The 21,484-nt window shown below is 40.1% G+C and overlaps 2 protein-coding genes across 4 annotated transcripts; one reads left to right on the plus strand and one right to left on the minus strand.

Annotated features, from left to right (window-relative positions):
• Nucleotides 1-460: 460 nt before the first annotated feature.
• nkapd1 (NKAP domain containing 1) lies at nucleotides 461-4,310 on the minus strand. 2 transcript variants are annotated; one of them, XM_030399149.1, is made up of 7 exons: nucleotides 4,178-4,233; nucleotides 3,804-3,880; nucleotides 3,546-3,628; nucleotides 2,932-3,020; nucleotides 2,673-2,807; nucleotides 2,422-2,475; nucleotides 461-1,749 (listed from the first exon to the last, which is right to left on the minus strand). In XM_030399149.1, the coding sequence occupies exons 4-7, from the start codon at nucleotides 3,006-3,008 to the stop codon at nucleotides 1,329-1,331; spliced, it is 687 nt and encodes a 228-aa protein (XP_030255009.1). In that variant the 5' UTR covers nucleotides 3,009-3,020; nucleotides 3,546-3,628; nucleotides 3,804-3,880; nucleotides 4,178-4,233; the 3' UTR covers nucleotides 461-1,328. The 2 variants fall into 2 exon arrangements, with proteins under 2 accessions (XP_030255009.1, XP_030254999.1); XM_030399139.1 differs by lacking the exon at nucleotides 3,546-3,628 and having other exon boundaries at nucleotides 4,178-4,310.
• A 385-nt stretch (nucleotides 4,311-4,695) lies between these two features.
• On the plus strand, nucleotides 4,696-21,430 carry dixdc1a (DIX domain containing 1a). 2 transcript variants are annotated; one of them, XM_030394555.1, is made up of 16 exons: nucleotides 4,696-4,880; nucleotides 10,522-10,701; nucleotides 15,310-15,467; nucleotides 15,566-15,711; nucleotides 16,998-17,087; nucleotides 17,340-17,393; nucleotides 17,493-17,543; nucleotides 17,807-17,911; nucleotides 18,027-18,080; nucleotides 18,172-18,264; nucleotides 18,941-19,018; nucleotides 19,655-19,816; nucleotides 19,924-19,990; nucleotides 20,184-20,292; nucleotides 20,506-20,614; nucleotides 20,874-21,430. In XM_030394555.1, the coding sequence occupies exons 2-16, from the start codon at nucleotides 10,679-10,681 to the stop codon at nucleotides 20,955-20,957; spliced, it is 1,383 nt and encodes a 460-aa protein (XP_030250415.1). In that variant the 5' UTR covers nucleotides 4,696-4,880; nucleotides 10,522-10,678; the 3' UTR covers nucleotides 20,958-21,430. The 2 variants fall into 2 exon arrangements, with proteins under 2 accessions (XP_030250415.1, XP_030250408.1); XM_030394548.1 differs by lacking the exon at nucleotides 4,696-4,880 and having other exon boundaries at nucleotides 10,018-10,701.
• The last annotated feature ends 54 nt before the right edge of the window (nucleotides 21,431-21,484 follow it).

Below are 21,484 nucleotides of genomic sequence, written 5' to 3' on the forward strand. Positions count from 1 at the left end.
TTGTCTTATTTATGTAACTGAACTACACTGAAAGGGAAGACGGAAATAAAACCATTTATCCCCTGGCAGGGTTTATCCTGCTGTTATAAGGCTTAGGCGCAGGACCAAAGTTATTTTGGGAACCACCTAAGACAAATTAATGTATAATCAGCGTGGAGAGCATCAGAACTCGATAACTCTTCCCAGATGTAATAATTGTAGTTGGTCCAAAGTGGACTTCTGTTGATTTATTATCCGCTTTAGCTTTTCCAACTTGTTGTACACAGATACAATATCGACAGTGGTCCAAAATAATTTTAAACTGCGTATTTTTTAAACTGAAAAATGGGAGGACCCTGAATCCTAATATGTGCTCCCAGGTCTTCAACAAACCAAGGGAAAATGCTACAATGTTGATAATGTGCACAGCATTTTAGCATGCAGACGTTTTCTAATCAGTAAACACAAAGTACAGTTGAGACTGGTGCAAATGTCATTATATTATATATTAGTTTTGCAGATATTTGGTCATTAACACTGCCTTGCTCTCCCAAAAAGCAAAAAAGTTTCAGCAAGAGGATAATAAAAGATGATAATGTAATGATCTCCCCTTCCCCACAATCATCTTCATCAATTCCCTAAGCTTACCCAGACTCTGGCTACACAGATAATACTTGTTAGTCAGATAGGTTCACTGTTGGTTTTGGTCTTTCAATATGATTTTTTGACAACAACAAACATTCAGAATATCACTTATTGTTGAAGATAAAAGAAAAAAAACATATTCCACCATTTCTTTTAAATAACAAAAATATGTCTAAAAACAGCAAAATAGAGGTTTATTTCCCATTTATGACAACGTCCTGCATACAAATATTAAAATGTACAAAACTAAAAAACATGAATAAAATCAAATGCAAATTCTATCATCACTGGTGATGGAGGTTGCATAACTTCTTGTTAAATAAAATGTATTTAAAAAAAAAAAACTGTGGTCAATTCAGGACAGTTCTTGTGAGGCAGACGGTCTGAGTCAATGATTCAAATCAATGAGCCTGCAGCCGACACAATCCTTCATGAAGCAGCCGGTGGATACCCCAACATCCCTCTTCAAGTTGTCTGTACTGCTGTGCAGCATGCTTCAAACGTCTGCAGAGGTGGGTGAGGTATCGCTGCACAGAACGCCCACAGAGAGGATCGACGGTGCAGGTTTGTTGGTGCCGAACAAAGTACACTACAGAACAGCGCAGCAGAGAAAGGCCCTCTATGAAGTTAAGGCCAACACAGGAATCAGCTGTGATATTCTTGGTCGTTTCCTGAGCTGTGGTTTCTGATGGTGTCTGTTCATCTCAGTCTCCTGAACTATCGTGTGAGCTCTCCTCACCTGCTGCTTTCCAGTTTTTCCTCCTCTTCTTTTTTGAGTTTGGCCCTGAGTCGGAGTCTTTGTGGGAGTCCTGCTTTCGCCTTTTACGACTGTGAGTCCGTCTGTCCCTTTCGTATTCATCATTACTGTCCCCTGAGCTGCTGTCCTCCTCTCTCCCTCTGGTTTTGGCAGTTTTCTTGTTTTTGTGTCGACCTTTAGTCCTCTTCCTCCTCTGCTTGTCTTTAGTATCACTGCTGTCATCGCTGCTGCTCGTGGACTCTGCTCTCTTACGCTTTTCCCCGTCATCTTTCTTCTTCTTTTTCTTTTTCTTCTTTTTGGAGGATTTTTTGGACTTGGGCTTTTTCACTTTGTGGCGCCCGACATTCTTTGCGTCACTGCTTTTTTCACTGAGGACAAAAACAAATTGTAAAAAATAAATGAAGGGTAGAGAGAGTATGGTTTTTAGTCTGACAATGCCTTAAAGGAGTAATCCACCTATTTTAGACATCATGATCACATCACTCATCATAATGGGAACTACTCGGCCATGGAGCTGTAGTTGCGCTCTGGAGAAGTCTGAAAATAACCCTTCATGATGCGGGTGTTCACACAAACAAGATGTATATATAATTATGAAATTGTCTTATGTGTAACTGTATATTGAAATGAAATGCCAGTTTAACTTCAATGAAAAATAAGAATTGGCAGATTTGAGACGTCATTGTTTTTTTTGTTTTCAGGTACTTCTGTAATATTAAGTGCAGCAGCAGAATTATCTGTAAGAAACATCAGACTTTCCCAATCCGAAGTTGACATTTTGGAGTTATTTATAAGTCAGAAACTTGGCATGAACGCTGCATTATGAAATATGGTATCAAGTTGCATTATGGGAGCTGTCGTATTTTTTTGGGGATAGACTCTAGGGACCAGAAGTCAAGAACCTCTGCATCATCTTTCTCTAACGTGATCCTCAATGTTATGGAAGTAAAGTGCTAAGTCTCTGGAGTGCCCCTTTAAAACCTGAGTGGCATATGTAGCTCAGGTCTAATCTCCTGTATATTTGATGTGATTTTGCTTACCTGTCACTCCCAAACTCCTCCGGATAAAGCTCCTTGAAGCCACTATGTCCCCACCTGTGATGTAAACACATATAGTGAGGATGTGAGCATTTACATTACAATGTGGATGAATGTGTTCATGATAAATAAATCAATTACAAATAGGGAAATCAATTCTTTCTCATTTTTACCTTTGATCTACTCCGAGATAGCCCCATGAAGTGCAAAAAGCTAAAACATATTTACATGAAGATTTCCGTCATGTACTGTACCTGTCAGGATCATTGGACTCAAATTCATAAAGTTTGCGAGTCCAGCATCGAGCCTCTCTGTCATCATGTTCTGAGACTCTGCTTTTACTCAGGTCCCTGGGTTGATCCGACACTCGATCACAGTGCATTTGCCTCCTGGAAGACAATGGCAACATACAGCAACAGCTTACTAATCCGAGAGCTATATCATGCAACACAGTACTGAATTAGCTTTGCTGTTATCTGATTTCAGGTGGTTCAAATTAAATTCTTTCCCCACCTGACACTCTCTTGATTTGAGAAGGGTTTGTGTTGGGACATTTGGACCTCCATGCCTCGCATTTTCCACATCTCCATCTCCTCCTGGATCTGCAGTGGATCAACAATTAAAGACATAAAATAATGCCAGGACACAGGTACATTTTGAAGACTTTCTTGGGATTCAACAAAAGCATTGAAGTGCACAGGATTCTAATATTTACATAGGTTATATACATTTCACAAGGCTTGTGGGTGAAGAATGAGATCACTTTAAATCAGGTCCTGAAACCAAAAAAGTTGACCAGATTATAAAGCTTAATCTATGTGCAGGTCAAAAGCACAAACCATCTCTCTTGTGAGAATTAACTTCTGGACAGAAAATCCTAATGTGTTTTGAAAACTAATGAAATGGAATAAATGCAAAACAACTATTTTTCCATCTTTTAAAATGTGAGGATTTGCTGCATTTCTTTGACTCATACATTTTACATTCACGTCTGCCATTTTATGGAGCAATCAATATGGGCAAATAATTAGCAGATTACTCAAAAATGAAAATAATTAACTGCAGCTGTACAAATGATATTAAGTGTTGAATAATAAGCTTCAGACAATATGAGTGGTTATGCTTACTGTTGGTTTTTCCTGTCTATGGTGGCGAACAAGATGTTTCCCTCCATAGCCTCAGTTGCCAGTTTATTTGACTTAGTTTGCCTCTTTTGTATCAGTGTGAGGGTAGTAAAAATACAAGAGACATCAAAAGCTTCCAAAATGACAGTCTCAACAAAAACTGGGCAACACCAGCATGATGAAGGTATCATTTATGAACATGCTGTTGAATAAGGTTGCATTAGTTTTAGCCTGTGTTTCTCACTTGCCACGCAAACGCACCTTGTTGTGAGCATCTGTGTGGCGGATTACATTCCTCAACAGTGTCTTCCCCAATGTCTGCTTCGACATGATGACACCTGGCATGAGATAAATGTCAGACATCCCCAGAAAAAACTGATGATCGGTTATTAAACCTAAACATAAGGATAAACTATGGTGTTAGCCGTAAATAATGCTACATGAACGCTCAACATCATCTGTTGTTAGCCTAGCTCGCTAGCTAACATCGCTAGAGATCCGGACACAAAAATTCAATTCAAGCAACAAGAACAAGCTGCTTAAAAAACTATTCCTTAGTGGTTATTGAAAGACTATTGCTGCTAAAACTAATGTTAGACCTTCACCATCATTTCGTTTATGTGTACAAACTGTACCTTTTCAAAACGAGTAGTATTCAAGAAGCACAAACACACAGCCTCTACCGCTACTTCCGCTATACCGACGCACGGAAGGTTGGCGCGGAACTGTGATTGGTCCGGCGGTCCGTCAATCATCATGGTTGAAGGCGTGAACCTCTCCAGCTGGTGGATATTGAACACTGCAAATTTAACCACAGAATGAGCCTGTTGGTACGTGTATTTGGGGGAATTTAAAGAATTAAAACAATAAATAATATTTTACTGAAGACATTAGGCAAGCTTTTTTTTTAGCACCTTTTAATTTAGATAACACTTGATATCAAACTGCTTTTGCAAATGCCTCTTAAAATCTTTAATGTAACATAAAAGAGGATGTTATTTTCGAAGAACCAGCAAAAATAAACAGTGAAATGTCATCTTTATTTGAATCGAATGGCTCACAGTGATGTCAAATGGAAGCTAGTGGTGATGGTCCCACTGGGAGTCAACACTAGCTCATTGTTTTGGTTAGCTGGACCAACAGCCAAAGACAATAAACCAGTGACTGAAGAAGAAAGACAAATATTAAGCACGCCAAAAGCACCCAGATCTGTGTTCTGTAGTTGGCAGACTTACCCAGGGCACACCAAACTACAACCGGTGGCCGGAAACGAACAAAAGAACAAGAGAAAGAGGAAAGAGGAAAGAGGGGGGATGTAGCTTCATTTCTACTAGATGTGTAAGTACACAATTGTTTGCTAGAAAGTCAGCCTTAACAACCTGTTTTAAGTTTTTAAAACAGCAATATCACAGGGAAGAAAAAGCCTACCATGTTTCAGGGAAAAGTCATGTGTTTTAATTTTTTTACAAGTATTACTAGATGAAAATGATGCATTCATGTGTAGGCTGCTTATTTAATCTATTAAACAGCTTACATTTTAGCCTATATATAGTGCTGTTTGGTAGTTTGTGTAGAAAAAATTTAGTTGTTGATTATATTTTCTAATATTAAAGTGACCTCAAGGAACTTTAAGTGTTTATGAAACAGTCTCGTGATTCCTCTGATGATTATAAATGACCTGTAACAGCAAATGAGACCATCAGCGAAAAGACTGCTATTTTGATACAGTTGTTATTAATGCCTGTGCTCAGGTGCAATCACATATATCACAAAATGATTCCTTTTCAGGTTCTACATGTCAGTTGCACAAGATAGATGCAAACGTTGATGAATTGTTTGAAGTCTCATGTCATATCTGGAATAAGCGTTGCCCCCTAAAGCAAAAATATTGTATACAATTAAATAAGAAGAAACAGCACAATTAAAAATGTATGTTAACAAAGCATGCCATATTTTTCTCCCTGCTTGCTGTGTCTCTGTGCTATGTTACGCTTGTTTAGACGTGTTCGGGCATGATTTATTTCTGACCCACATAAAAACAAGTTACACCTCAGTTGCACTTATGTAAAGTCTTAAGAGGGGTGCACAAGTTCATACATACAGTCGCTGCAAAGTCAGCTATCTAGGTTGTGATGATCCACAGTACTTTTTAAACAATGTAAGACTGCTCTGGTAATGTATCCACATACATGTTGAAAGATGGATCGCTTTGTAATAACTAATTAGGCTTCAACCTATTTATAACACCCTGGTGGTTATGTAAGACGATATTTTAAAAGGCGCACTATGATAAAGAACACAGGAAGCCTAATTAAAGTTACATGTATGAAGCTGCTCCAGACTGATTCCCACTGGAAGATCATTATCATCCTATCAAACCCCTCATCCTATTTTGTGTATGTATGTTAGACCTAATTTTAGATCATTTTTATGTAGCAGATACAGCATGTTTTGAAACAGAGTCGTGAGCTACATCCTCACAAACTCCGCTTTGAAGCTGCCTCTCAGTGTAAGTAGGTTAGAAACATTTCACCAGACTGAGCTGCCGGAGTTTTTAATGTCACACTGACAACAACAGGCATGTTGGACCCTGCTGGATTTAGTTTCCCACCATCATGTATCACATTCTCTGACGGATGACTGATGCTTACCCTATATTGCTCTGACACCCGTCACCGTGGAAGATTTTTGACACAAATCATAGACAGCTGATAGACTGGAGAAATGTCTTATTTCTTAGAGGAAAAATACAGCCTTTTTGAAGTTATTCAGTCTCAAAATAGATCTTTAGTTGAAACTAGTCTTTGTTGTTTCACACAAGTCTAGCCTGATTTGAAGCAGCGCTGTCAGAGTAGTTTAATTTACAGCTTTGGAGGCTTTGAGAACTGAACTTTTGATAACCATAGACCAAGTGTGACAATTCTTGTTTATTAAATCTGCAGAAGAGTCCTTGTATCAGTGATGGAACAACTGTATTTACTCAAGTACTGTACATACTAAGATAAGCAGAGGCGATCCAGGCACTCCAAAAGTAAGGAAATGTACCAAATGAGAAATTAACTATTAAAAAGCCTTTATTATAGTGGCTAAATCATTAAAAAGCCACTCATCAATGATTTAGCCACTATATTAAAGGCTTTTTAATAGTTCCTTCCACATTTGATACATTTTTTATTTCATTTTTGGAGTGCCTGGATTGCCTCTGGTTTTTGAAGCACTCTTTAACCGAGCGCCCAACACCAGTTATCTCCCTTTCATACAGTTTTCAGGTACTTCACATGGGTTTTTCCCATTTAATATGACTAAATACTTCTACACTGCATGTCACTGGTAATATTGTGCCTTCATATACTGTATAATATATTATCAGAAGTGCGACTGATGGTAATACCCAACAGTTGATAGAGTTGTTTGTTCTATATATTATTTTATATATGTATATATATATATATAGACAGGCATACTTTTCTACATTTACTTAAAGCTTCTGTTTGAGCAACAAAGTGATGACAATTTAGGATTGTAGATCTGTATCATGACTCATATTTCAACTCTCTTACAAATCGGAGCTTTAAAAACTTTTATCAAAATGTACTTGTGTTCAGACCTGAATCCATGTCAACCCAGGCTTTTTTTCAGACAGGCACTGCTCGAACTATTTCATTTTCTCATCTGCTATTATCCTTAAGTGAATATTTTTCCAAAATCTTTCTTTTATGATATTTAGACAGCAAATCTAGAAGGTTCTGCAGCTCCGAGGTTTTGATAATTTAGGGTAAATTTGGGTTGCAGAGATACTATTTTCAAAGTATACCATGGTATAAAAATTGACGATTATCATACCATGTACATTCACGCATCTAAGATATTATATCAAGTTTGATTTGAATATGATTTAATTGAAAATGTTATTAATAAAATCTGTTTACTGTCATCGTACTGTAAAAGTTTCATAGAAGTGAAACAGGTTATTTCACTACGTCAGTTATTTAATGCGCAAAGCTCTCATTTGTAATCGCAGAAGACTTTTCTATCATCTTTCACTCTCTCCTGAGTTACCTCCCAAACAATAAACCCAAACAGCCACTGACTTCTTCACTAAATTCTATCTGACAACAAATGGATGAGATTCTCAAGGACACAATCTTAACAGCCTGTCCGCCTCATGAATATCTGCAGTGAAGGTCACTGAAATAAAAAGATGGTGACTCTTGTTCCATCGCAAGCACAATAATAATTTCCAATCAGAGTCCATGGTGACCATGCAAACAATCTGTTCTGTCTTAGAGACCCATTTGATTTACAAATTGGCCGACTGCATGCTGTCCCCGTGGCACACAACGGCTTTCTTCTCACCTCCTGCCTCCCCAGTTGTTGGAATAACTTTTCTCACCACACTCTGAACAGCAAAGTCACTCCTTGTACATCATCCATGCATGAATGAAATATTCTTTGTTAAAGAAAATACTTTGTTTCCCCCAATTCCCTCAGTCACAGCTCGGTCTGCCAAATCATTATTGTCTGTTCTGTACCTGAGTTTGTCCTTGTCTTTTTAATATTGGAGCAAAACATTCAAAGTGACACTCAGAAGAATGGGAATTAGGAACGGCACTTTACAGAGGCTGCTTCAGGAAATGTTCCTCAAGAAGCTACTTATAACCAGCAGCTCCTTCTGCTCAATATTCATGCCACTTATATTCTGGAAACAGATGAATCCTTCCATCTGAAAGGCCGACGTGCATATCACTTTGATTTACTTGCCTGGAAGGACATTTGTGTCTTTGCCTGCGCAGAAAAAGAGCTTAGCCAAAATTTTTTCTATTTCTCTGTTTCTTGATGCTTTTATTTGCAGTTTTGCAAATATCAACCAAATCTGTGAGCTAACCAGATTGGCAGTCAAAGACATAATTAAAAACATATTTAAACATCTGAGGATCACACAAGACTGTAGAAGTTAAAGTGTCTCTCTCTGAGATTTGGATCCCTCGCGAGAAACGTTACAGTGATGATTGTGTAGATCTGATTAATGTGACAAAACACTTAAAGATAGAAACATTAAATGATGCATCAGCGAGTGAGGAAGGAAGTTGGCGAACGTGACAAAATGTTGCGTGGACAAACCTTGGATACATTACCTCGTCTGTGAAAACGTCAGATTTGAATCAGCAATCAGTTGATTGAGTTATTATCAAGTTATTAATAAGGAATTTGTTATTTTGAAAGCACTGTATACACATGATATATATTATTTATTTACATAATTGCTAGTCTTCACTAAGCGCATCAGCAAAATTGAGGAGATACATAGAAGTGAATATTATCCTCATCTCTTTTATACTTAAACGCCACTATATTTATTTTAAAGCTGTAATTGCTAGAAACTTCACAGATTCAGAATATTAAAAACAGAACATAATCAGCAAATGAATCATGATTTTATTACTGAAGATAAGGCTACCCCACTCTTTTTTTAAAAAGCAGTATATTAGTCTGGTCTTTTCCAGCCACAACATTAATGCATCAACAGTTATTTTTCAATCATATGATATGTGAAATTGTGAAATGGGCCATTCTGCAAAAGGGAGTAGGGAGCACATTTTTAAGCCTAATGCTTTTGTACTTTTTACTCCGGTTAGATATAATTCAGTCTACGTACCTGGCTCTGTATCAGCACTCTACAGTAGAGAGGCTCATTGAAGCGTGTGTTGATGGTGCTCACACACAACTTAAGACACTGCCATTTAGTTGTGGGCAGGACTGCGAGCTGCCACGTAGAGGCCTATCTCGCATTCTTGCTGATGACACCAGAAAAGATCTCTAACAGCTTAATGACAGTGTGCTCAGCCAAAACGCCTTTCAGAAGAGTACTTAACATGAGCAGCGCATGTCAGAGGGAACCTTTTATTTCGGTTTGCCTGCTGCTGTTCAAATTATATTCTGGCACCTTTTTTTTTCTATTTTTTTAACATCTGATAGGGTTTCTGTTTCAAGGCCAAACACAAAAATGTTTTTTAAAGGGCTTTCTGTCATGATAGCAGTGAAAATGCCGCTCGTTGCTTACGGTACACAGCAGAAAATGAATAAGGTGAAAAGAGCAGTAATTCCCAGCTGATGTTTGCATTCCATAAATACCATTTTTTTGTTTGCTTATTTCCAACTAACTCCACACTTCCTCTGTCTGTGTAAATGTATCATTAACCTCTCACATGTTCCTGCTTGTGTGGTATGTTGCTGTGCGAGATTTTGCAGACAAGCAACCTCGCCATATAGATCTCTCATGTCTTTTTTTAAATCCATATGCAGTCCCTCATTTTAGCCGCAGTGACATACAGTACATAAAAAGGAAAAGGAGGGAGAAGGAGAAAAATCTCCCTCCTCCTCCTCCTCCTCCTCCTCCTCCTCCTCCTCCTTGTGTAAGGGGAGAGCAGTGGGGACAGGAGGGAGGAGGAATAAGGGAGAAGTGGGGGGGAGGGTAAACACACCCAGACAGAGCCATGTCTGACAGCCTGGCTCAGTGAAAGGAGGGAAGGACTGGTACAAAGCCAGTGCGACCGAGCAGAAGGAGAGAGAAGGGGAAGGAGGGAGGGGAGGGCAAGAGGGAATTAAATGCAAAAAAGACCGGCGGAGAGGAAAAAAGGGTGAAAAAGATGCACAAGAGCTGCATCAGTTCTTGTCCGCAAGGAACAAAAAACATTGTGTTCGTGAATGGGAGCGGGTGAGCTCAGGCACAAGGCGAGTGCAATGAGAAACCAGGCAGACTTCAGCCGCTGGTGTAGCTGAGCACCAATCCTCTCTGCCTCTGTCTCCCTCTCTCTCTCTGTCTGTGTCTGTCTGCCTCTGCCAGCTGAGGACTGAGCCCAGCTATGATTTAAGGGGAAGGGCTCAGGGCTTCTGATTAGGATTTTTGGTGGTTTAATGTTTTAGGAGTATGCTGCTGGAGAGGATTTGAGCGTGCTGTTTTTTTTCTGATTGAACACAGTGTGCGACGTGGAGACTCCTCTCGCTGCTGCTCTCAGGGCTGCTCCCCTCCCTGCTGCCTGTGGCTGTGTTTGGGCTATGGTCCTGACTGAGAGGCAAGAGCATCACCCAGATGCGGGGCTGCGACTGTATGGGAGGTTAAGCCTGTAAACACCACCATGGGAGCCAAACAGATGAAATGGTAAGAGCTGTTTTTTTTGTTTTGTTTTTTTTTTCATTAGCATTTGAACATAATTCTATTTGCTATTTCCGTCTACACTGCATGAGTGAATCACCAGCAGAGATACACGAGGCCTACTTTCAATGAGACTATACATCATCTTTATCATCTTGATCAGCATGTGTGCCTCGGTGTTAGCGTTGACAATTCACCATAGCAATATGGCTCTGATAGCCTGACTGTGCAGGTTATTGTTCAGTGTTTACAGTGCAGTAGGTGTGGGTGTGTCCCTGTGTGTGAGAGCTGAGCTGCTATTGCCTAGCAACCACCATCTAACTTCCATCCCCGGCTCTTTCTGATTCATCACTCGGATATGATTAGATTACACATTTTAACTTGAACCGGAAAAACAGATACAAGATGCTTTTTATACAGTTAAATAAACGTCCCTTTAAAAGCGTCAGCTAATTCTAAATAGCCACCATCTTTTTCTAGATTTGGGCCGGTAGTTACCAACCAAGCACTAACTGTAGGCTGCCATGTTGAAATAATCCTTTAAGATGAACTTCTAAATAAAAGTCTACTAACTGGTTTATGTTTAAACTTTGGCCGTTTATCACATTCTGAGTTTTCAAGTGGTTATGAAACAGTCTCAATTCAATACCGATGTCTCAATGTGACCTACATAAGACCATCAGCAAGAGGACTGGCCTTATCTGTAAACAGGAATAGTAATTCATTTACTTAGTGACTTCAGTAACAATTTTTTTTGGGGCTGCTGATGATGAATTTACAGCCTGAAGTAAGAAGCTGCTCTGTGGTCTGGTGATACGCCATCAAAACAAAGTTTACATTGTTTCACTATCGTGGCTGCCAGAATCAACAAAACAATTAACATTTCTTGAAGTTTTCTTGCAAACCATAATGTAAAAAATACCCCTGTTGTTAAAATCATATTTCAGGAAAAAGTATTTAAAGTAAAATATCTCCTATGGCTGATATGTTATTCTGTGTAACATTAATAGATTTTTATTATTGATGCATCAATATGTAAGCATCATTTTAGTTGTTTTAACTGGTCTGAGGTATTCTTTGACATTTTATGGAGTTCGGTGGTTCACTGGTTCCAATTTAAGGGTCAGGCCCCTCTTAAGATGATTTCCGGTTGAGAGAAGAAGAAAAAACACAGTTCTGCCACATAAATCTGTATTCATATTTAGGACCTGTCTCTAAACTGTTGTTTTGAGAAAAACTGAATCATTGTACCTGTAATTTACCTTCCTGAGACTCAAAATGTGATTGAAATGAAACCATCTGAGACGTTTAGAGGCTTAATTTCTCTCTAGTGGTGCAGCAGCAATCCAAAGACAGATGCAACTTGTCAAGCGCATGCACAGCTGTTTTCACTGTAAGCAATAGTTTAATCTTTAACAGTCCATTGTATTACATAAGATTATCACATCATTTTTTTTATGTACGTAAGAAGCACAATAAAGAAGAATATACAAATAAGAAGTACAATATTTCCTCCCTGAAATGTAGGGACATAAACAAATGTATTTAGTTACTTTCCGTCACTGCTGATCAAATGATGTTAATCTGAAGCTCATCTCTTGCAAATCCCAGTGCTTAATCTTTGGCTAAACCCATATGTTACGAGTCTAGCTGTATTTGTGTTCTTTTGGAGCGACAGATCAAAGCGAGCATCTAAAATAAATGTGTTTATTGAACTGCTGCAGCCCGAGACAATGACAGAGGGTATCTGGATAATGTCATCATCTGCAATGACAAGATTAGTTGAAGGCAGCAGCTTTGATACACTCTGCAGAAACACTTAGAGATAATCACAACGACGTCTGATAAAACGCTCTGCTCCTGTTTTTTTTTATGTGACCTGCCGCAATTACCCTCTCTGAGGAGCTGTGTGCCCAACTATCTTAAGTCTCTCAGTGTGCTGAGGCAGCCACACTATTTTCATGTGACTAGACTCTTAGAATTAGAAGTTTAAAAAATATCTTTATTCTTTTCTTCAGCCATGCTAGCAGCAAGATGACAGTGGTTGCTTGATTTACTTGTTTGGTCCACACAGAAATACCTCAATGATACGTCAGGTCAAAATTATGATTAGTCCAATACATTGTGAACAAATAACCTGCAAAACATTCCCATCAGCCTCAGCCGTACTTCCTGTTTTTAGTGCAAATTCACAAATGTTACCATGCGAACTTGCTGAACTAACTGATAAACATTATACCTGCTAAACATCAGCATGTCAGCGCAGCAATTAACCTGTGGTGGTAATGGCAGGTGATGTGTGATGGACAAGTCCAATAATAGAATGGTCAAACAAAAGGTTTATGAGTAACTCTATCCGGCCTATAAGGTGCCACCATGTACAGTTTATGATATTTACCCCTACAGCAGGAGGGTAAGGGGGTCATCGGTTCTTGGCTCTTAAATCTTTAATCCAGGAATCTGGAGGTCTCAGATTTCCACTCAACTTAAAGAATCTGACCTACTCTCATTAACATGGCCAAAATTGTTCATTAAACTCTTGCCTTTCTGATTTGTCTTCAACAAAACGCATTTAAGGTATTATCATCATACTTTAAATAACACTTACAATAAATTAAAAGACTTTTAATTAGACTACTTTGACGTGAAGGTCAATTGTTAAGTAATGTACGGAAAACACTGCATTTTAAACATTTAGCATGCTAATATTAGCATTTAGCGCAATGTTGCGTCTAAGCACAGCAGCACAACTTCCCTTCACATCTTGTGCATTTTACCTAGAGGCTTAAATAAATGTGACACCAGTGGCGGTTCTAGACCGGTTTTAATAGGGGGGCCAGGTTGGGGCCGGATTTTTTGTTAGGGGGCACATACAACCCGGGAAAAGACAAATCCCTCATTCAGATAAGGGATAAATGGGACTTAGACACTTTATTTCCACCTTTCCCTTCAGTAAAAAATCAGTGCAAGAAATCTGTCATTGTATTATTGATGCAGACTCCCTGTGGGGGGGGCCACAGGGGGGTCCAGACTCAGAGTTACGGGGGCACTGGCCCCTGTTGGCCCCCCCCTAGAACCGCCCCTGTCTGACACCTTTCCTATAGTAACGTCATGTTAGCTAGAAAGTGATTGAATGCTAATTTAGCTGTTGTCCACTGATAGGGGTTATCAAATATGCTGTTTTAGTGTGAAATATAGCCCAATGACCCTTTTGGATTTTCACCATCCATTGTATTTTCAGTTCCTGATAAATCGAGAAGAGGTTAAAAGATAATGATTTGTCAGATTCCGTACGTTTAAATGATTTGCAATCTGGATCACAGCTGCACACATTTGAGCGTCCCACCTTTGAGCGTGAGGTCAGCGGAAAATGGCCACCGTGTGATTATGGTCTATTAACCTGTTTAACTGTGGAAAGTTTCCAAACAGGTGTTTTTAAGCGTGCCACAACTTTCCCAGTCTTTTGTTGCCCCTCTCGACTGTTTGACACATGTTGCCGGGATCAAATCCTGGATAAGCATACAAAGTATTTACAAAAATCAATGAAGTTAATGAGGTGAAACATGAAATGATTCGACCTGTTTTCATTTGTGTAGGTGTCAAAAAGGATTTGCAAATTATCCCATTCTGTTTTGTTTATGTTTTACACAGAGTCCCAACTGTATAAGCAGTCACAGGAGTATGAGCACAATTAATCCTTAAAGAGGCTGTGAACTCAAACATAACGGATAATAAAAGTCTTCCTGTTTACTGTCTGATGTGATATTTTGCTTGTGCCGTGCTGAGTAATGCTATTAGATAAGCAGAACATATCATCGGCCACAATCTCAGTCTTGTTGCTTGTGTATGGGAGAGAATGTGTTGTGCAAATGCAATCCCTCGAGACATTCTTCCATTTGTAAACAGAGTTTGTATCCCACAGTTTGGAGTGCATAGTTATTTTTTCCATCATAGTTTTTTGGCCTCAGGAGCAGGGTGAGGAATTGTGTCGCCGTTCTGTCCCTGTTTTTCGCAGATGCAGGCTTGTTTTCCAGTGCAGATGCAGAAGGGAAAAAAGGAAGGAATCCCTTGCTTAAAGGACTGTGCATAATGCCATAGGTCACAGGTCACAGTGGCTCTATCCTATTTCTATAAGCACAGTAGAGTGAAGATGACAGCCGGCCTCAACCTCAGGCTGCTGGAGACGCTCTCAGAAAACACAAAACACATATTTATGCATGCTGCACGAACAACGGCCGTTCAGACACCAGTCCAGGATTATGTTTCGAAATTATTGCCAAACTATGTAAAGAATTTCCTTGGGGTAAAAGGACACCGTAACATGCATTCCTGCTCATGCTCTGTATTTTCTGAACAGATTTCAATCCAGTTAGGTTTGTTTTGTCATTAATTTGGTTATTCGTGTGATACACCGTATTCCTATGGGCACTATGTGTTGAAAATGGATAGGGTTTTAATTTTGTGCCCAGATGGGATTAATTCACATTTTTGTGCTCCTTGGGGAGTTATTAAAGTGTACATCTCTGTTTTATGTAGCTGGGTTTATTTATTGCCGTTCATTTGGCAGGAGATGCAAACTCACTCGATCCTGCCTGTGCCCACCATCTGTTTCAGTCTCAGCTCAGCCAGCCCTGCTCACTCCCCCAAAGAGGAGTATGTTATCACCCAGTCCACTGACACCCCTAAAGAGGAAACAGTCCATGATCAGTCTGAGGACCAGGGGGAACCTCGGGATGACAAATCTGAGCTGACAGAGAAGAAGTCTGTCACAGGTTGGTTGGCTGCACATCAACTCTTGTAGAGCAAGACGCAATGAAATGAAACCCTGCCAAAAAAAAAAAACATTTGCTTGTGTCATCTCCCCTTTCAGAGGAGGTGTCTCTGTGTGGATTGTGTCCCTCCCTCGGGCATGATGTGCAAGAGGAGGAGAAGTCCTGGGAGGAGCAGCTGGACGCCCACCAGGAGCAGCTGGAGAAAGAGATGCAGGAGGCCAGGAGGATGGTGTTCCGCCTACAGGTAAGTCCCGGTGATGAAACACTTGAAAAACAAACTGCAGCGCTGCTGTGAACACATGCACCAGAGGGCATGCAGACCACAGACGCACCAACAGCTCAGATATAGCACACAGCCCGGTTCCAAAGTGTTCCAGATGTTTCTCAGTGATTCAGATAGCTTAAATAAAAACAAATATATGAATAAGAAGATGAATAGATTCAGATAATGAAGTGAAGGCAAAAGGCAATCTGGTCTCATTATTAGGTTACTGTCAAACACCTGGTGCACTCTACCAATCAATCGATCAACCAAACTATATTTGTAAAGCACCTTTCAAACAAATGCAATTCAAAGTGCGTTCATAAGTTAAATAATGAAAGATAATGCAAGAAATACAGCCAAAAAAACAATATAATTATTAAATACTACACAAAATATAGCATCAATAATAAAACCACAAAGGTATAAATCACCACATACAAGTCGGACTTGGATGAGGCTTTTAAAAATAGCAATATTTTTCGTTTCAATTGTTCCGGCAGCTTTGACTGTTATGCCTGAAAGCAGCATCAACACATTCTGGAAAAACTACAAGAGAACAACAGAGGATCCGAAGGAACTTCCTCGTGCACCAGAGCACTTGGAAGCAGATTGTATACTCAGTTGCTGACTAACCGCAACCTTCTTGTAACTTGTCAGCAAATAATATATATTGTGCAAGCTGTTGCTCTCAGATTAGTTTAGTAATTCAAATAATTGAAGTGAAACAAGATAGTAACTTTTAGATTATGCCAATGATCCTTAAGTATATAAGTATATGTACATACGTAACTACACATTGTAAGAAAACCATAGAAAGAGAAAATGTCTTATTGTACAACTATGCCTTTTGCCAGACAGTCGATATCTCACAATGAAGAATAAAAAACAGCAAAAATGACAAATGAGCAACACAGTGTAAATATTTGATAGTTCTGAAAAGAAGTAATTATTATTTTAACAAACTTATGTATAATGTTTTTAGATGAGAGCAGGTGAGACTGCTGAAGTCTGTGTGGATCTCATTTTGATTTCAGGCAGCTCGACTCAGTTTCAGTTCCCTGGTTTTATTAGCCGAAAAGGGAAACTTGTTGTGCAGCCAAGTGTAAAAATCCCAAACTGCTGTATTTACAAATACAAACACAGAAATAAATCTGCTTCCTCTGCCATGTATATTTAATGCGCCTGCTTTCAGGCCTTCACACTGTGTGTCTATATATACGTGTGTGTGTGTGTGTGTGTGTGTGTGTGTGTGTGTTTGTCCTCAGGCTTTGCTGCTCCATGGCTCCCTCCCCGAGGAGGACCAGGATGGATCTGTGAGCTTCGGAGATAACCGGGCCAATGCTGAACAGCAGCTGGTACGGTGCCCTCTCTCTGCTAACTCGAGAAAACACCACTTGCTCGCCGCTCTGTGTGAAGTGTCAGTGTCAGCCCTTCTGTTGTGATGATGTTTGCAGCCATCACTCCACTCCGGAGTGGCAACTGTATATAGAGCACAATTGAATCTCTCTGATCTGCTCGCCTGCTGTCATGCCGACCCTCTGCCTCCTCATAGGTTCTGACGTGTTTCCATTCTCTAATTACGCTGCTCATACCCTCTCCCTTTGAAGGTCCTAATCCGCAGTCGCCTGGACCAAAGCACGGAGGAAGCCCTTGATCTCAAGGTACAGTAAGTAAATGTAATTAGGTTTAATATAGATGAGCTGCACTACGAGCAGAGAGGCCCTTTCTCTAATGTCTCTGTTCATTTGTGTGGCTCTCAGAGGGAACTCATGAGGCACAAACAGGAGGCACGCCACCTTCAGGCCATCAAGGTAAACCTCTTACTCTAATTTCCATCCTTTGTGTGTGAGTAAAATGGATTAAAGGATGTAATTCAATCCACTGCAACTTTTGTGCCATCCCAAGCTGATGAGTCTGCAGTTTCTATCACACACAATATGTATTTTCCACTGCTTTGTAAAGATAATAAAGTTTGGGTCTGGGCGTATGCAGTAGACGAGGCAGGTGGAGGCAGTGTATCTGTATTCAGGTCTTCTCTGGACGTTTCTTTGATCTCCTCCCTCTCTCTCATTAGGATGCTCTGCAGCAGCGCCAGGCAGTGCAGGAGGATGCTGTGCTGCAGCTAAAGCAGGAACTACTGAGGTGCAACATGGCCAAGGATCAGCTGGAAGGGGAAAATGTGAGACAAGTGATGATTTCCGTTTGACACGATAAATATTTGACCCGGCGTGGATGCAGATTTTCCTTGAGAGCAATATAGCACTCATACATCACGCTGATATATCTGTTCGCAGGCAGAGCTCAAACACAAGTTGAGCGAACGGAACAAATTGCTCAGTGAATACGAGGTATCGTCTTCTATTATTCACACTTCAGTGCACTTGTTGGATACATAGACGTATATGCCGACTTATGTCATCCATCTTTCTGTCACAATAGCAGCAAATCGGGCGGAAGGACCGAATACTCCAGCAGCAGCAGCAGAAGATCGATGAAGTGCAGCACAAAGTGCATGAAGTCAGCCTCGGCCGGGTAGGAACCCTGATGTGTTTTATGTATTTCAGCCCTATAACAAAAGTATTTATAGAGCATTTTTTTAAAACCAGTGTCAGAACGTATTTCACACAAGGAAGCAAATTAAAATGAACAAATTCTTAAAACATATATAAAATGTTGGCAGCAAAGACATTAATCTCGAAACACCTGGGCGTTTTTTTGTTTCAATGATATTTGTTACTTATTGTGACGTTTGTGGAGTTGAATTTATTTGATAGCCTTAGAAACAGAGCCATTAATATGAGATAAAAGAAACAAAAATTTAATTTAATGGATAAGGCTGGCTGTAAAAGTAATTTGCAACAACAGCTGGGCACTGTAGTTTTTAGAAAACACTCCTCTAACAAAGGTAAATATTGCATTTGGGGGACTGTTTTCAGTTGTGGATTAATGCACATTCTGATGAGTATTTACAGCAGCAGGGCTGTGTTTGTGTGAGGGATTGACTCAAAATAAACTACAGTGCCTGTGTTCATAACATTGAAAGAACCGTGTCACTCAGGAGCTCACTGATGTGTTAGCACAAAGGAATAAGCGACATAGAGCCTTGCCTCCATGGGGCTGATAGAATATAGCCATTCTCATCCTCTTAAACATGAAAACCATCCAGCATGATTTACGTGTGCTTTTTGTATTGTTGTCCGTTTTGCAGTCATTCAGGAGTGACAGTGGTGGTTACAGTAACTCGGTGGCTTCCACAGCTCCGGCAGTATTCAAACACCGTGCACCAGTACGTATTCTTTTTATTTTCAGTCTTTAATCAATACTGTTAATCAATTGTTCTTACTGGGTTCATTTCGATGGTTTATTGCTGGAGGAAAGGGATCAAATAGACTCAGTGTTTCAAAAATATGAAAATATGATAACTGAGAGACATCAGATTATGAGGCTTTCGGTCAGAATTACAAATCAATAAACCAGAATTATGAGATAAATCAAGATTGTGAGGTACGAGGTCAGGATTATGAGGTGGTATATACAAATGATTATATACTAGATACAATGTAAGAGGTACTACTTTTAGTGATGAGGTACTAGAGCAAGATTATGAGGAACTAGATCAAAATCATGAGGTACTGGATCAAATTTAGAGGAACTATGTCAAAATTGTGAAGCACAAAATCAAAATTATGAGGTACTAGAGCAAGATTATGAGGTGCTGGATCAAGATTTTGAGGTACAAGAGCAGGATTATGAGGAACTATATAAAAACTACTTAGTTACTACTATCATATTATTGTCATAGAATCTCATGATTTTTACTTGTAAGTAGTGGAAACAAGTGTTCATTCTTCTCGCCTTTGTTTTGAAAAACAAAATTACATTAATAGAACCTGTCTGAGTATCGGGATGGTGTTTGTCACAGGGCGAAGAGCTGCAGCTGGTCAGGGAGGCACTGCGCAGTTTGAGGGACAGCTTCTCTGGCCATGACCCCCAACATCACACCCTGGACACCCTGGAGCAGGGCGTGTCCAGCCTCATGGACCGATTACACTCAATGGACACCCAGCGCAGACAGGACAGAGGGGTACACGCACACTGACACACACAAACAACATTTTCAGGAGCGAATCCAAAAGGTAGCAACACATCTGTCACATGGTGAATGAATCCTTCTTCTTCTCCTTTCTCTAGGAGGAATTTAAATCTCCAGGACGCAGAGCTAACTCGACAGACCGTGACTCCTGGCCGCAAAGCTCAAGTGAGACAAACAAAATCTTTGTTTTGTTTAAGATTCGTCATCCTCTGCAACATTCTCAACTCTGGCTGTTAAACCAGCCTGTGCTGTTAAATTACACTGCTATGTACGGAGAGGGCATTACCGCCTGTGAGGTGGGAGCCATTTTAGACGCTGGTTGTGAAAAACAGTTTGCTGTTTTTGCAATTATTTCCAGAAATGGCCCACTCACACAGCAGCCCCGGACTGGACACCGCCGTCTCCACTAAAGTGCTCTACTTCACCGATCGCTCGCTCACTCCGTTTCTGATTAACATCCCAAAAAGGTGAAAATAAAAACACTTGATGGTGGGTTTATATAACAGTGTTGTTGTTTGTTTCCCTCAGTGTAGCGTGCGCGATGTTTCAGCAAATTGCCGCTTGAGTTAGAGCTGCACGCTAGATTCAAGCATCGACAGAGCTACATATGGGTGGATAAAGCTTAATGTCTACGTGGGTGTATGTGAGCAAAGGCCATGACTGACAGCGTGCTCTTACAGGCTGGGCGAGGTGACGCTGCGAGACTTCAAGGCCGCCGTGGACAGACAAGGCAGTTTCAGATACCACTTCAAGGCCCTCGACCCCGAGTTTGGCACAGTGAAAGAGGAGGTAGGCGTCGGAGTGAAATTACAGCCCTACTACTTCTTTTTACACCAGCTTCACCACGCAAATATGAAACACCAGTAATAGAGCATGATATGCTAATAATAACCGTGCCTGGGCTACACTTGAAAACACCGCAGGAGGACATGTTTCCATCCCAGAGAATTCGATGAAAAAGGAGTAGTCATTTTGAATTTCTAGCCGCACCTTTTGTACCTTATTGAGTGTTTCTTGGATATGTAAATGCTGCGTTTTGGCTGTGTAGGTATTCCAGGACGGAGCAGTCGTGCCTGGCTGGGAGGGGAAGATTGTAGCGTGGGTGGAGGAGGACCACGGAGAGAGGAGGTAGAGCCTGAAAACCAGAGATCACCACTTCAAACCTCAGTTGCTCCCACTGGACCAGGATTCCACTGCAAAATACTTGTGATGCCATAATAAGAGAGAAGTTATAACACAGTTAACTGGGACCAATGGATTTAACACATTTCGATACAAAACGCGATTTAAAAAGTGAATGTTTCATATGAAGAGTTTGTCTTTACATTTGGGTACCGCTTCTTTTTTGAAGGATTGGATATCAGGCATTGTTTGCAGCTCATAAATTAATAGGCGGGACTACGGATTAATGGTCAGTAATGATTTAATACTTGAAAGAAAGTTAATTTACATAAAGTAACTCGTCCTAAGCTGTAATCACTGCATAGTATTCAGACCTTAAAATATGTTTACCAACATTTTTTCACACGTTCCAGATTGCCAAATAGTGATGTTGTTGTTCCGCATCGGTTTGAATGTTTTAATAAACATGAATTATTGCATGGATCATTTGGTTGTCAATTATTCCCCGGCTGCACCGTAATGACACTGTACACCAGC

This window comes from Sparus aurata, chromosome 2 (genome assembly GCF_900880675.1).
Source record: "Sparus aurata chromosome 2, fSpaAur1.1, whole genome shotgun sequence".
NCBI classification, from domain to species: Eukaryota; Metazoa; Chordata; class Actinopteri; order Spariformes; family Sparidae; genus Sparus; species Sparus aurata.